We start from the raw sequence: 15024 nt of genomic DNA, 5'->3' as shown, positions 1-15024 counted from the left end.
AATCTCTAAATCGAAGTGCACGATGTTCTGGTTTCTAGCCAGGCCTTGCTATAAATGAAATCCCCACCCTTGGGTTTGCATTTCAATTACTGATACAGTGATGCTTCAGGAAGAGAAGGCAAACACTTCCTTTCTGTTCTTTTTCTTCCTGGAATACTCTCTAATTCTCTAATGCATCAAGATGGAAACCCCGTTCTGCTTGGAATAGATGTTTCTTTAAAAGGTTCCACTAACAATCCAAGAATTATATTCCACGTGCAGGGTCACGGGTCACGGTTTTCTCAATGACAGCAACGTCCGGGAGCCCAGACCTACGCTGTCCTGTCACCTGGGTTGCCCCAGGCTCCATTCGGCTTTGGCCGAGGTTTGGAGCCAACAGATAGCGCCCGCTGCCCTCCCCGACGCGCGCCGGCTGCAGCTCTCTCGGCCGGCCCCCCCGACTGCAGTGGTTTCTCCTGCAGCTCCCCTGGGTTCGGCGGCCAGTAGTGCAGCCCGCAGAGCCGCCGCGTCGCCCCTCTCCTCTGGGCGGCCCCAGCGCGCGGTGACACTCATTCAGCGCAGAAGGTGAGGCGACGCGAGGCTGGTGCGGAACTTGTCGCCGCTCGCGCAGCGCCTGCCAGCTGAACCCGGAGCCGGGCAGACAAAAGAGGCCGCCAGGGCAGGAAGGCACGGCCGGCGGCGGAGCGCGGCGATGGTCGGGCGAGGAGGCAGGGCGCTGCTGGCGCTGAGCGTGGCACTGGCCGCCTGCGGGTGGCTGCTGGGTGCTGAAGCCCAGGAACCCGGGGCGCCCGCGGCGGGCATGAGGCGGCGCCGGAGGCTGCAGCAGGAAGACGGCATCTCCTTCGAGTACCACCGCTACCCCGAGCTGCGCGAGGCGCTGGTGTCCGTGTGGCTGCAGTGCACCGCCATCAGCAGGATCTACACCGTGGGGCGCAGCTTCGAGGGTCGGGAGCTGCTGGTCATCGAGCTGTCCGACAACCCTGGGGTCCATGAGCCTGGTAAGGGCGATGCCCCCTGCCAGCCCTGGAGGCGTCCCGGAGGGCGGCAGAGGGTCGGACTGGTGGCGGTGGGGGACGGAGGGAAAGGTGGGCCCAGGGGTGCCTCCTGGTAAGGGGTGCCTAGCGTAGGTGGGAAGCGGAAGGCGGCTGGAAATGGGGAAGAATCGGACCTAGACCGCGGCGGATGGCCGGGAGCCTAATCTCTGTCCCCCTCTCCCATCCCCCCAGCCCCAAGCCACCACCACAGCCCTTACGGCCACTGTTGGGTGAGCCCCAGCGAGAGACGCTGGAGAGGGTGGGGGACAAGAGTACGGAGCAAGCAAATCCCCGTGGGCGCCAACCCGGCGGCCACTCTTACAGCTGTATCAAGCACCCCAAGGAATGATTGCGAGTCCTCAGGAAGGCGGCCGCCCGTCCTTACAGACAGGAGTGGAAAGATAGGGTGCAGAGGGCGGGGTTTTAGAGAAAACCGGGAAAAGTCATTTATCATTTGTTGCCTAATTTCCAGAGCATCAGTTTATTGGGTGCTGTGGGCTCGGCGTCTCCATCTCTACCTGTACGCGCCGCGTTCGGCACACTCACTGCTTTGGATGCTCAGGAATTTTAAGGATACTGCCAATCTGGGGCCTTGGTTGTTCAGACACGCAGCTCTTCCTACCAGGGTGGAAAAGTGGTCTCTGACAAGCTTTCAGATTTTGAAACTGCACATGACTTAAGGAAAAAGGAGTAGTCCATTTTCTCTGCTTTAACCACGTTGGAATGAACAGTTTGTGACTGGATTTTATTCCAAATGTTGTTCCCAGATACTGATCCTATGCACCTTCCTTGAGAGTATGTTAAAGCATATTTTAATTTATGTTAAATGCCGTTCATTTAGTATTAGTGAAGAGGTATTTAAAATGTGTTGGAGCTTTAAAAATGTTTCTGCTTTTTTGGAAATGAGGTAGGCCTGATCTTCCTTCTGAGAGTAAAGGTAATCTGAACCAATGATATCAGCACTCAATGCTTTATTATTTTTTAATGACAAAGAAAGCAAGAAAAATAGGATAACCATTCTTAATGCAGTGCCAGAATAGTTTTATAATGATACATGAGAACCAAACTAAGGGATTGAAATTTGTGACCAATAGAAACATTTTGATTTTGTGTAGCATATGGCTTAATCAAAAATAAATCTTTAGAAAATACTTCTTACCTTCAAATAATGTAAACAAAAAATAGTTCTTACCTTCAAATAATTCCTGAATAAATTTGCTCTCAAAATCCTGAAATGAGGCCCCAGAAAACATTAAATGCAATGTACTCTGGCAGAATTCAGCATGTAGAATTGGAAATTTGGAAAATTAGTTTGATACTGTTATCTGAACACAAAGAAAAAATTTAATGTGATGACTCACTTTCACCTAAGTCAAATAACCAAAGCCAAGATATCCCAGACAACTAAAGCTAATCTAAATATTTTTGATTCTCCTGCTTCCTACTTAATTAGAACCCTTTGTTATTTTACTTTTTTTGTAAATTGCTTCTTAGAGTTTGATACATTATTATTTCAAAGAGATTATGTGAAAGTTAATGTTTATCTTGTCTTGTTTCAAAATTAGAAATAAAATTTATAAGTGATAATGCTGTAAGGAGATAATATGCTTTTGAAAATGAATATAATGATTCTTTTGCTTGAATATCTGGAATGAATAGATAGTCCAGCAAGATTTGCAGATCTTTCTTGTAGATTGCAAGCTCTGTGAGGTATGGTCTGTCTCCAGCACTCAGTTAAGGTATGGCACACAGTGGGACTGAATACACATTAGAAATAATACACATTATGGAAAAATACTCAACATTATCATAGAAAAATGATCACTGATGTATAACTAAAAAGAACAAATAAAAAAGAAAAATGATCAGTCAATATCTGGGCAACATAGTATTTAAAAAAAAAGTTTTATTTCTCATTTCATTTACAAAGATACTCAGAATGTTGTATAATATGTGCTTTGCAATTCTTTATTAAATGCAGGAAACTTAATTTTAAGTTCAGGTATTACTTTACTAATAGAATACAACATGTCTATACAAAATGCCTTGATCTTTGGATCCTCCTGCTTCAGTCTCCCAAATCACTGGGATTATAAGCACGTGCCACCATGCTCAACACATTCGGTGTTTTTTTTTTTAAGCACAATGTGTACTCAAGGTGAGTCAAGTTCCATGGATTATCTAGAAGATATTGCTTGCCCTCGTGAGAATGGAGAGTTGGGGGTTTGACAACATAAAGGTATGTAGGGTGTAAGAACAGCTGAGAGAAGACTGGAGAAAGCAGTTTAGGGACACTAGGCTGGAGGACTGGGTTTTTGAAGAGTGTATGAACAGAAGACCAGAAGGGTGCAGATTACTGAAATTTCTAATCCCCAGTATTGCTCAGAAAGCTCTGGAAAGACAGCAACTGCCTTAATTACTTTTCCCTTATAGGTGCCCCCCCCCTTTTGGTTTGTTCAAAATAACATTTTTGATTCAGTTTTAGGAAATAGTGTTTAACTTCATTTCATTTACTTGACTGAAACTCTGATGAAGTTGTTATACTTTATTTTCTAGCAAGAGAGAAGTGTGGAGTTTGTTAGTTTTCTTAATCTAAATTCTTTTTCAGAATTCATAAAAAAAAGTAGTGAGCTGGAAATGTGGCTCAGTGGTGGAGCACTTGCCTAGAATGGCAAGGGAAAAAAAAATAAAATAAAGAAAAGAAGAAGGAGGAGAAGGAGAAGAACCTAGCTATTTTCTAAGGATTTAGGTAGAATAGTAGAAGAACTCTAACAAAACAAAACAAAACAATATAAACTTGAAGTGCCTCTCCCTGCAATCAAACCTGCAAGAGGTTCACTTGGTGAGATTAGCAATTTATGGCCAGATGTTTGTTAAAACCACCAGTTATCTTCCTTAGTTGAAAGAAATGATCTCTTTGTTTGGTATACGCTGTGCGGTGAACTTGAACTTATCTTCTGAAAATGATTCTCTCAGATATTCAACATTTGAAGTCATCAAAAGGGAAAGAAAATTCCCTTTTTAATGGACGAGGGATGAATATCTATACCTATTGTCTCAACACCATAGGAGTCAGCTTGATGTTTGACTGTCTGAAATATTCATAAAAGAAACATCTATCAATTTCTGTCTAAGTAATGAAATCTGTATTTCCAGAACTTTCCTATCAGAGTTAAATACAAGTTAAGACTCCTTTGTTTAAAACATTGATTCTTTCACATGTAGTTTAAGATTGCTTCTTGGAAGTGAATCTGATTTATAGCTGAAATGTTATCTTAAACACATTCTTTAGAGCATGGATTTTCCTTTCTCAAAGATTGGAATGATTATTTTGGACCCATTCCCCCCCAAAATCTGTTAAAATTTAGAGCGTGTGAATGCCAGTATGTATTTGCCAAATATTGTGATGGAACATTTAATGCTGGAAAAATTTCTATACAACTTGAAAAAAAGAAATGGAAATTTAAATTATTTGTATGGCCTCTTTTCCTAACAGATTAGGATGTATTCATGTGAAATATTATAACTAAGTAACATTTTATAGTATGTGAAGATAGATATTAGATTCTGAAGGAGAATCTGGATCAAACCTCACATGGTCAAGAGTTATTTTTAGATCTGAATGAGTCACCACAGTGTTGCCAGAAGTAACATTCTTGATTGACTTGTGATTGGCTAATGGAAGAGAGGAGAAACTAGATTGGTCCCTATTTTTATATCCTGGGCTCAGACAAAACAAGAGACTTTCTATGAACCTGGTTTGAGAGGTGGTCAGTGAATCATCTGCCATCTTGGTTTACCATGAGGGGTGAAATCCCCTCCTTTAGGAAAAGGCATAAGGGGTGACACATTAACCCAGCTTTTCTGGAGTGTATTTGATAGAACGTTAGTTTAGTATGATTTGGTAAGTATTAGGTAAACAAAGATAAATGAAGTTAAACACTATATTTTGCAAAATTCATTATAGTCCTTAATATGCTAACAGACATGGGGCTGGAGTTGTGGCTCAGTAGTAGGCTCTTGCCTAGCATGTGTGAGGTGCTGGGTTCGATTCTCAGTACCACATATAAATAAATAACTAAATAAAATAAAGATCCGTCAACAACTAATAAAAATATTTAAAAAAATATGCTAACAGACATTTCCAAATTTCCATGTTAGATGCATATAATGCAGTGCTTTCCAATTTTCTTTGACAATAAAATCTTTTCTTTCTTTTTTAAAGGAGCTTGTCATGAAACTAATATCATCCTACCTTGAGATACAGGATTAACCCATTGTTATTGATCATCATGTTATTAAGGATTCATTTGGCAGTTCTCTAGCAGGCTCTTCAGGAGGACAAAGAATGTCTTTTCTCCTCCTCCTCCTCCTCCTCCTCCTCCTCCTCCTCCTCTTCCTCCACCTAAAAACAGCTAGAATGTGATTTATGTACAGTAGACTCTAAGATATATTCATTTAATTCAGAGCATGATTCTGAGGCGATGAGGCAAGGACAAACAATTTGATTGACAAGATTAAAGTTAGGCTAATGCATTCCAATTCTATTCTTGTTAAGTGGCTTCCTGATTTTAAATCCTGTTTACCATTTTCCCCCATCTATAAAACTTTACCTCACAGGATTGCTGTGAGGCCCAAGTAATACAGGATATATAAAAGAATCTAATGAAGTTGCTTGCATCTAATTATTAATAAGATGGGCTAATTTGTAACAACTTTTCTTCCCTTCAGTTGCTCTGCAAAATGTGCTCCATGGGCTTTTATTTAGACTAGGAGCTGTTGCCGATGTCATCCTAAGGCATCTGCTCACCTTTTAGGATGGTATTGCACAGACCTAGTTGACAACTCTAAAAGTGTTCTTCCCTGCTAATACTATTTTCTTGCACACAAATGTTTGTCTTTTACCAATTTTTAAAATGTGGGACATTCCTTCTCTTCTTCCTCTTTGACATCCTATTTTGCTTCATAGGAACCAAATGTTCATCATTATCTGAGAATGTCTTTCTGGTTGTTACTTTAGGTGGTTAAATAGATCTAGGATGATTTGAACATTTTTATTGGCAATCTAACTTATTTTCCTAAAAAATTTTTACAATGAAAGTGCTTAGATACTGATTAAGTGGGGTTTTTCCTTTGGGTTTTTGTTGTTGTTGTTGTTGTTGTTTGTTTGTTTGTTCTTTGGAGGTCCATAAGGTAAAGGTATACAGTATAGACTTTGATGTCAGGGGCCATAAGTTTAAATCCTGGTTCTTATTTTTCAACTGAGAGCTCTTAGGAAAGTCGATTTCTCTCGTAAGTCCTAAGTGTATCATCTATGGAAAGAATATGATGTGGTAATTAAATGAGGTGTTAAATATGAAGTTTTTAATTCAGTGTGTGGTAGCAGTTAGTATTACCTCTATCTGGCCCTTTTCACTCTTGGTGTGTGTGTTCCTTCAGTAGATTATAAGTTTGTGCTAAAGGATTGCATTTTGTTTCTTTATCACAAATGTGATACTATGCTTAGGACATAGTTGTCACTCAGTGAATATTTATTGAATAAATGCAATTTCTCAAACAGATAAAAGTGCATATGGTAAAACAGAGCCATGGTGAAGGTCGATGTTGACATTATCCGTGTTAGCCTGCCAGAAGTGTGATAACAAAAAAGGAGATAAGTGGTATTTTCCGGATGTGTATGCTTATACCTAATTGTGTTCAATCTAGGTTTGCATAAAAGAGAAATGCACCAACTACTGTCTTCTCAAGTTTCAGGGATGCACTTGCTTTGTTATCTGTAATAGCTTCACCAGTAGGAGACACTACCTCTTGGCCTCCTCATTCTTCACACATTTTAGACAGTTAAGCTCTTTCTTAAATGTTAAATCCAAGTTTTAAAGATAATCAATCAAAATTTATTTATTGAAGTTCAATCTTTAAAGAATCTTCCTGAGGCCGGGTTGGTGGCACCCACCTATAATCCCAGACTCAGAGGTTGATGCAGGAGCAGGGCTAGTTCAAAGCCAGCCTCAGCGATTTAGCAAGACCCTCAGCAACTTAAGGAGACTCTGTCTCACAATAAAAAGATAAAAAAGAACTAGGGATGTTTCTTAGGGGTAAGACGCACTGAGTTTGATCCCTAGTACTGGAAAAAAAAATCTGTCTGAGTTTTTAGTGTTGCATGCTAAAAATTGTGTGCTTGTTTTCTTTTTAAAAAAATGTTTTAGTTGTTGATGGACCTTTATTTTACTCATTTATCTGTATGTGGTGCTGAGAATCAAACCCAGTGCATCACACATGTGAGGCAAGTGCTCAACCACTGAGCCACAACCCCAGCCCATGTGTGCTTGTTTTTAACACCGAAGTCATGTGTCTCCAGGTCTTAAGTTTCCTTTTCCTCATGAAATGGTATTCAAATTGGTATTCAAACCAATGGACCAAACAACCCTAAATACACAACATGTTTAAATGCGCTCCTTCCTTCTCTTCCCATTAATTACAGGAATTGCCTTGGGTTCATTGCTCTGCAAATGTTTCTTTTAAAATTCATGATATGGTGTTTTGCAAGCTCTTTCTATTAACAGCCAGCTCTTTCTAATAAAACGTGGGCAAAGAGGACAGCCCATTTATGTTTCCAGTGCATTTTATTATTTCAAATGATCTACCTATGGCCAAATAAGTAATCTTTGCAGGATAAGGTGGCATATGTAGAGTATCACTGACCAACTCTTAAACAAAAATAAACTTGTTAATTGTGATAATACACCCTGGAACAATTTTCCACTGCTAGTAAATATTTTGCTTTTTACAGAAACCTGTTTAACTATAAAACACTATTAAGCATCATAGTTCTGTAACAATAATTAAAAAACCACCAGGCATGGTGGTGCATACTTGTATATCCAGTGGCTTTGGAGGCTGAGGTAGGAGGATTGCAAGTTCAAAGCAACCTCAGCAACTTAGTGAATTTCTGTCTTTAAATAAAATAGAAAAAGGACTAGGGATGTTGCTCAGTGGTTAAGTGTCCCTGGGTTTAATCACTATATCAAATAAATAAATAAATAAAATAAATAAAACCCTTCATCTTAAGACATTCCAAACAAGACTGGTTATTTTAAAAAATGGATGTAGATCATTTATTTTTTTAAATGAGCCTAAAGAAAACTTTTAACTTAAATTCAGGTTGCTAAAATTCCCTTGCTGAGGTTATGCATGTCAAGGTAATTGGGAGAAATGATTACTTCATTTATTTGCTCACCGCAGGCAGCTCCTCATGTGTTCTGATCCTGAAGTGAGGGTTTTTAGTTGGATCTAACCTAGTTTCTTTCCCTATATCATCTAAATATTTAAATCCAGAAAATCTTTCCTTGGCTATGCAGCTGTTATTCACTGTGGTTGTGTAATTTTTTTCCCCCAAGAACTATATCTAGAGCAAAGTTCAACAACTTTCTTAAATCATAACCCTTGACCATGAAAAATTTCAATAATGAAATGATAAATTTGGGGTTGTTACCCAACCAGTATTTTAATAACCCTTTTCTGTTTCTCTTATCTAGCCAAGGAGTAATTTCTAAGACAACCTTTTATAGTAACCATTGTGAAATATTGCTATGTGGCATTCCACATTGAAATCAGCTTTCAGGGGTAAAAAGAAAATGTTGGCCTTTGTTAATATGAGTAATACTTCTGAATTAATTTAGGGAATATTTAATGAATACACATTATATGTATGCCCTTCCTTCCTTCCTTCCTTCCTTCCTTCCTTCCTTCCTTCCTTCCTTCCTTCCTCTCTCTCTCTCTCTTTCTCTCTCTCTCTCCCTCTCTCTCTTCCCTCCCTCCCCCCACCTTTCTTTCTTTCTCCTGGAGATTGGACCCAGGAGTGCTCTACCACTGAGCTACATCCCAGCCCTTTTTATTTTTAATTTTGAGACAGGGTATTGCTAAATTGCCAAGGTTGGCCTCAGGCTAGCAGCCCTCCTGAAACAGCCTCCTGAATCCCTGGAAATCATGCCCGGTTGCCATTTTAGTTTATCTGTCAGTCACCCTTGGAGGCAATGCCTTCACATATCTTGGGATGTGTTATTTCACTTCTTGCTTTGGATTCGCTCTTTTACAGTGGGTGCAATTAGTTTGAATACTGTATAACCAGTGGGTGCATGACTTGATTCTGCACAATGTCTGCTGCATATAGATGCAAGGGTGAAATGTTTTCCCCCTCCTTTCTTAATGTAGCAAATATGATGACAGCATGTATGGAGGAAACTACTGGAAATGTTAAAGACATTTGCAAAAGAAAAAAAAATTGTCCTTTTTGTGTTTTAGGGGCAGTGTTGGACATCTGATTTTAAAATACAACAGTCCTATTGAAATAGTTTTCATTGTCTCAAATTGTGACATTGCTCAGCACAAATTTTTCTTTTTTAAGTTTACTAGTAAAGGAAATTGGTTTTATTCATTGTGGGAACTCAGTAAATGTTAAGCCAGATTCTCAGTATAATCAGCACCATTAGAATTAATTTTGCATACTTTCAAAAACTATATTAACCTGGCAAATCAACAGGATCTTTAGAAAGCTTGTGCAAAGACAAATCAGCTTGCTAAATGCATATTCTCAAGACTTATATTCACTTTTCCAAAAATACTGAAACGATAAAAATATAATAGATAGTTCTCATGTGAATACCAGTTAGACATACGAAGGATAATACATGTAGCTATATATACTGAAATACTATATACACATATAGATTTTGATGGTGACAAAATAATTGGGAATAAATAAATCATCTCAAATTATTTTAAATTTCAAATTGGTTTAAAAGTATTTATAGATTTCACTTACATCTATAAAATAGCCTCTTTTTTTCCCAGTCTTTCTTTATTCATGGCTATTATCAGGAATTGAGAGCTTTCTCTTTTGTATAAATTGTTTATTATTTTATTATTTTTAAAAGTTCTTTCTCAAAGTCCTTTTCTTTCAGGAAGTTTTTTTTTTTTTTGTTTATTATTGTCTTCTCCAAATTTGGTCAGATATTCTACCAGGATTTTAAATAGTTGGGCTTGAATTGCCTTTGTTTTTGTGAAGATGCTTACTGGGTATCCTCTGGAGTAGGTATGGAGAGTGTAGTGAATATTAAAGTGGTTCCATGTTTTTTTTTTTCTCTTCCCTCCCTGTAGCTTTCCTACTCTTTTGTGGTTATTAAGATAATGAAGGAAGAGAGTGGCTCTGCATATTAATTGGCAGGCTTTTGTCTGAAGAACTTGGGTTATAAGCACATGGGATGTGTTCAACACATTTACGGCCAACCTTTTATCCATAGCTGTTCATCTCTAGAAACATCCTCCAGTTTGGTCCTATATTAACAGTAGCTCTGTATCTGTCATGTGTAAGGAATTAGATTATATATGTGTGTGTATATACACACACATATTTAATATTTATAAGAACTTGATGCACATAGAACTTTTCTTTTGTGGAAGCGCTTAAACAACAACAACAACAAACAAACAGGGACTGGGGATGTAGCTCAGTGGAAGGGCACTTGCCTAGCACATGCAAGGCCCAATGTCCAATTACCAGCACTGCGACAAACAAACCAGCAAAAGTCAAACACGTAAATTTCTTTCTTTTGAAAAGATGATCTTGTCAGGATGATTTTAATTTCCTCCGTACAAACATGCACATAAATTTTTGTTATTTAGTAGGTGTACTAAGGATAGTTATACTCTGAGAGAGGTTACTTAAGGAGCTTGTTTTTTTTTTTTTTTTTTTTTTTTTTAAGGGGGTTATTTTTAAGAGGTTCTATGGAGCTCCAGAAGAAACAAGTGTTAATATAGGCCCATCTTGGTATCAGACAGGGACAAGCTATCCGTACCTAAAAGAGCCTCATTTCTTCTAGTTGATGTCCTTAACACTTTCATATTCATTTCTGACAAAATCATAATTGTAAAATGAGGCTTCAAAAACATGGCTGTAAATTCATTTACAGTTCATGATTTGAATATTGCTTTCTGTAGTTTTCCTTCTCTCTGGAGGACCATCCTTCTTGCTAATTTCTTAGCCAAACATACTAAAACTTCTGCAAGATTGTGGAACTTATAATCATTTATGGATTAAATTTTCTAAAAACACCTGGCAAATAAACTTTCTTCAAATGTCATTAAAGGAATACATGAGCAAGTCAAAACATCTAGTGAGAATCAGACTTAAAATTAAATTCAGGACATATTTTTTGTAACATTGGTGATTCATTTTCCAAGTTGCCAAATGATAAAGTGATGTGTCTTCCTGTTTCTTTCTTTTTTTTTTTTAATTTGTTAAGTTGTTGATAGACCTTTATTTTATTTATTTATATGTTGTGTTGAGAATCAAACCCAAAGCCTCTCAAACCTGCTAGGCAAGCACTCTACCACTGAGCTACAATCCCAGCCCCTCCTCCCATTTCTTTTTTTTTTTTCTCCTCCCATTTCTTAAGAGGAGGTGTCCTACCCTGTCTACCCTCTCCTGGAACCTAGATACTGACTACACATTTTGCTGTGTATTATCCAGTGTATCTACTGAGTCTGTAGTAAGCTCTCCATGAATTGATGAATGAATAAATAGGCACTTCAGAATGAATGACGCACTTGTTGGATATGCAGATACTCTGCCATACCTTTAACTGAGGGTGAGCAAGCATACCTCTTCTTGCACCTGCAAGCCAAATAGTATATCAATGAACAGTTCTGTTCTCCTTTCCTGGGAGCTGGAAGAGAAGTGGGTCATCTCTGCCATAGTGCCTGACTCATATTTGGTTCCCAACAGGATCCTCTGTTAACACTCTACCCTAGGCTGGTCCTGTTTCTTATTCTGGTCCTTTCTACATAGAGCCTTGGCTCTGTGTTGCCTCCGGATCTGCTTCTTATTAAGACATGGGTCCTTGTTCTATGCTGAGCCACATCATTCTGGCTGCTTTCTTATAAGAGAACCAAGGTACTAAGGGCTTCCAGTTATCAGGAGGACAAACCTGGAAGTTGTAAAGGAAGGGTCAAGGCCATGAGTGACTTTTAATGACATTTATCGAATATCATTTTAATATTTGTAAGACTTGTGTAGTACTAGCAAAGAGGATGAAAATGAAAAGGAAGAAAAAAAATTTTTTTGAATGAGATGGAAAATAATCGTTTTAATGGGCTGGGGTTGTGGCTCAGAGGTAGAGCGTGGGGCACCTAGCATGTGTGAGGCACAGGGTTCGATCCTCAGCACCACATAAAGTAAAATAAAGACATTGTGTCCACCTATAACTAAAAAATAAATATTTTAAGAGCCAAAAAAATGCAAATGAAAGTTAGCCATATAGTCACCTGGGAGGGAATTTCTGATTCTAATTCAATTTGAAAATGAAGTAGTGATAGAACATAGTAATAGTATCAGCTTTCCTCCCCACTCCCAACCCTCCATTATCCTTGGGCAGGTAGTTCTAAAATTGTGTAGCCTGACATGTTGTTTTTCTTTTGGGGAAAAAAATCTTTAACTTCAAGGAAATTTAGAAATAACATGTATGTAGTTAGAATTTTAAGTACTTTTAAACCATGTCATGTTTAATAGAATTGAGTGCATTGAATTTAAAACAATTTGATTAACTGAAAAGGAAATCTCCTTTTAAGGTGAATAGAGAATCTGCCAGATTTCTTCATAGAGTATTAAGAGTTGTAAACAGAACTTAACTGCTTATGGAATAACTAGGATTTTGAGTTTACAATTTACAACTCAGTAAGTTGAGTATTATTTAAAAACAACAAATTAATTTACAATTCTCAATAGTCACATAAGTCACTCTTCAGGACATCACAAAAACTTGCATTGAACATTGGTTTCTGCATGCAGTGATTCAGAGCGCAAGTCTTTTTTTTTTTTTTTTTTTTTTTTTTTTTTTTTTTAATGTTGCCAGTGATTGAACCTAAGATTTTGAGCAAGTTAAGAAAGCACTCTACCGATGAGCAACATCTCCAGCCCTCAGAGCTCAATTCTTAAAGTAGGGAGGTTTCTTCTGAAAATTTTTTTTTGCTATTTCTTGATTTTAAATGCATGAGTTGCAGAAAAATTTGGTGGTGTTAAACATGCAAAATATCCTATAAAAATGCATCCTTCTATGTGTCATTGTAGAAAAGGGTTGTACAAGCTTTCCTCACATTAGCTTTTTTCAGCTTAGAATAGCATCTGGGTTAAATGTTTCTTGGAAGTGTTTCCTTAAAGCACATAACATGTCTTTGGTTGGTTCCAGTGTTCTGCTGTCCATTGTAGTATCTGGGATTAATTGAGCTTAATGTTTTTATGAGTTAAATCCAGTTTTATGCACTTCTTAAACTCATTGCAGCTCCTAATTTGCTCTCCACTGGTCACTATGGACCATTAGGAGACACATCATTAAAAGAGTCTATGAAATGTATTTGTGTCTAAATTAGTGTGTTGTAGATTAAGGACAGCCCTGGGCTTTACTCTAACAGTACAAACCATGAACTATGTAATAATTGTTTTTAGCATTTTTGAGACCCCTTTTCCATTATTTCTAGACTTCTGGGTGCATTCTTTATGGTTGAATCAGACTATTGAATAGATGGGAGTTGGAGGCATTTTGTAATAGTTTAACATTTTCCTTTCTGCTTCAATTCTATTTCAGTTTTCACAAATTGTATCTTAAAAAATTACATGTAGCTTTAAGGAGCATCAATTTAGTGTGAGTTTGAAGATATTTTTCATAAGTATTTAAAAACTTGTATTTTTGTTGCTATTGCTGTTTTAATGTCGAAGCTGAACGTGTTGGTTGCTACAATTCTGTGACCAGGGAGAGGTCTGTATATTCTGTAGACAGGGAGAGGGAATAAATGGGAATGTTTTTCTTGAATGAATGTACAGAAGGCTGAGAGTTACTGGTATTTTCTCAAAAATTCATTGGATGCAGGTAATGTTTTTATGGACTCTATAAAGACAGTAGCATAAGGAAAACATTCACACTTTGGCCAACTTTTCCAAAAAGCCAAGAAGGCTCTAATTTTTAAACCATGCCACATTTTCCATGCTGTTCTTAGTTCTTAGACCAGGGTAGTAAGAATTCTTTATTATAAGAAGGGCCCTTTTAACAACTCATAGGTATAAATCACCCTAATTGGACAGATCACCAAGAAAAATATAAAGACATTCATTTACCTGATGTTTGGAAATACTAGTTCACGTTTGGAAATCAAACTCTGAGTAGTAGAGGGCAGTAAATAAAATACTGTGTCTTTCATTCCTGAATGTGTTATTATATTTGTAGTTCTGACGTTCTTACTTAAGAATAATAACTAAGTGCCTACCACATGAGTGACATTCTGTAAATTGAAGACATGTTTCAAAAAGGAGAAACAGGCAGCAGTGTTTTACCAAGTACCTAGTAGGGAGGTATTGAATTTTTTTCTACTGGAGTTGAGAGGGAGAGGAGAGGGAGAGAGAGAGGGAGAGGGAGAGGGCGAGGGAGAGGGAGAGAGAAAGTAGATCTTTCAAAAGGAGCTGGGGATTTGAGTAGGACTTGAAAGGTGAATAAAATCTGTAAAGTAAAAGAGAAGTTCATTCTGCCAGTAAAAGACCATTAATGATTCTTGTGTGTTTTTCTTCATTGTCCTCAACGTGGTGACATATAAGTGTTCAAAACAGATTATACCAGCTAATTACATTCCATTAATGTGAGAATAAAATGTTGGGGTTGTTGTCCTTTGGGGGTCAATTTTCCTCATCAGGATAGTAAAACTATTTGGGATAGAGAGTAAATCAATATTTTATTTATACATATTCAAATAAAGAACATACTAAAATATGATTATATTACACATTATTTTTCTATATTATAGTATATAATTATAAACATAATTATATTAAATATATATTGTAGTATAGTAAGCAATAATTGGTTACCAATATTATTTCCTAGGTAGTTATTATTGAAGACTCCTTAGTAAGTCACGGAGTAAAAAGATGCTCAATTTGTGTTCTGTT

At 37.8% G+C, this 15024-nt stretch overlaps 1 protein-coding gene across 1 annotated transcript in view; it reads left to right on the top strand.

Moving 5' to 3' along the window:
* Nucleotides 1-492: 492 nt before the first annotated feature.
* Cpe (carboxypeptidase E) overlaps nt 493-15024 on the top strand; it is a 119084-nt gene continuing 104552 nt past the window's right edge. The window contains exon 1 of the mRNA XM_058580378.1: nt 493-998. Coding sequence (XP_058436361.1) covers nt 692-998 — 307 coding nt within the window. The 5' untranslated portion in view covers nt 493-691. The remainder of the gene's footprint in view (nt 999-15024) is intronic.

This window comes from Marmota monax, unplaced genomic scaffold (genome assembly GCF_021218885.2).
Source record: "Marmota monax isolate L192 unplaced genomic scaffold, Marmota_monax_Labrador192_F-V1.1 WCK01_AAM20220418_F8-fsc00040, whole genome shotgun sequence".
NCBI classification, from domain to species: Eukaryota; Metazoa; Chordata; class Mammalia; order Rodentia; family Sciuridae; genus Marmota; species Marmota monax.
This window is presented reverse-complemented; position numbering and strand designations above follow the sequence as displayed.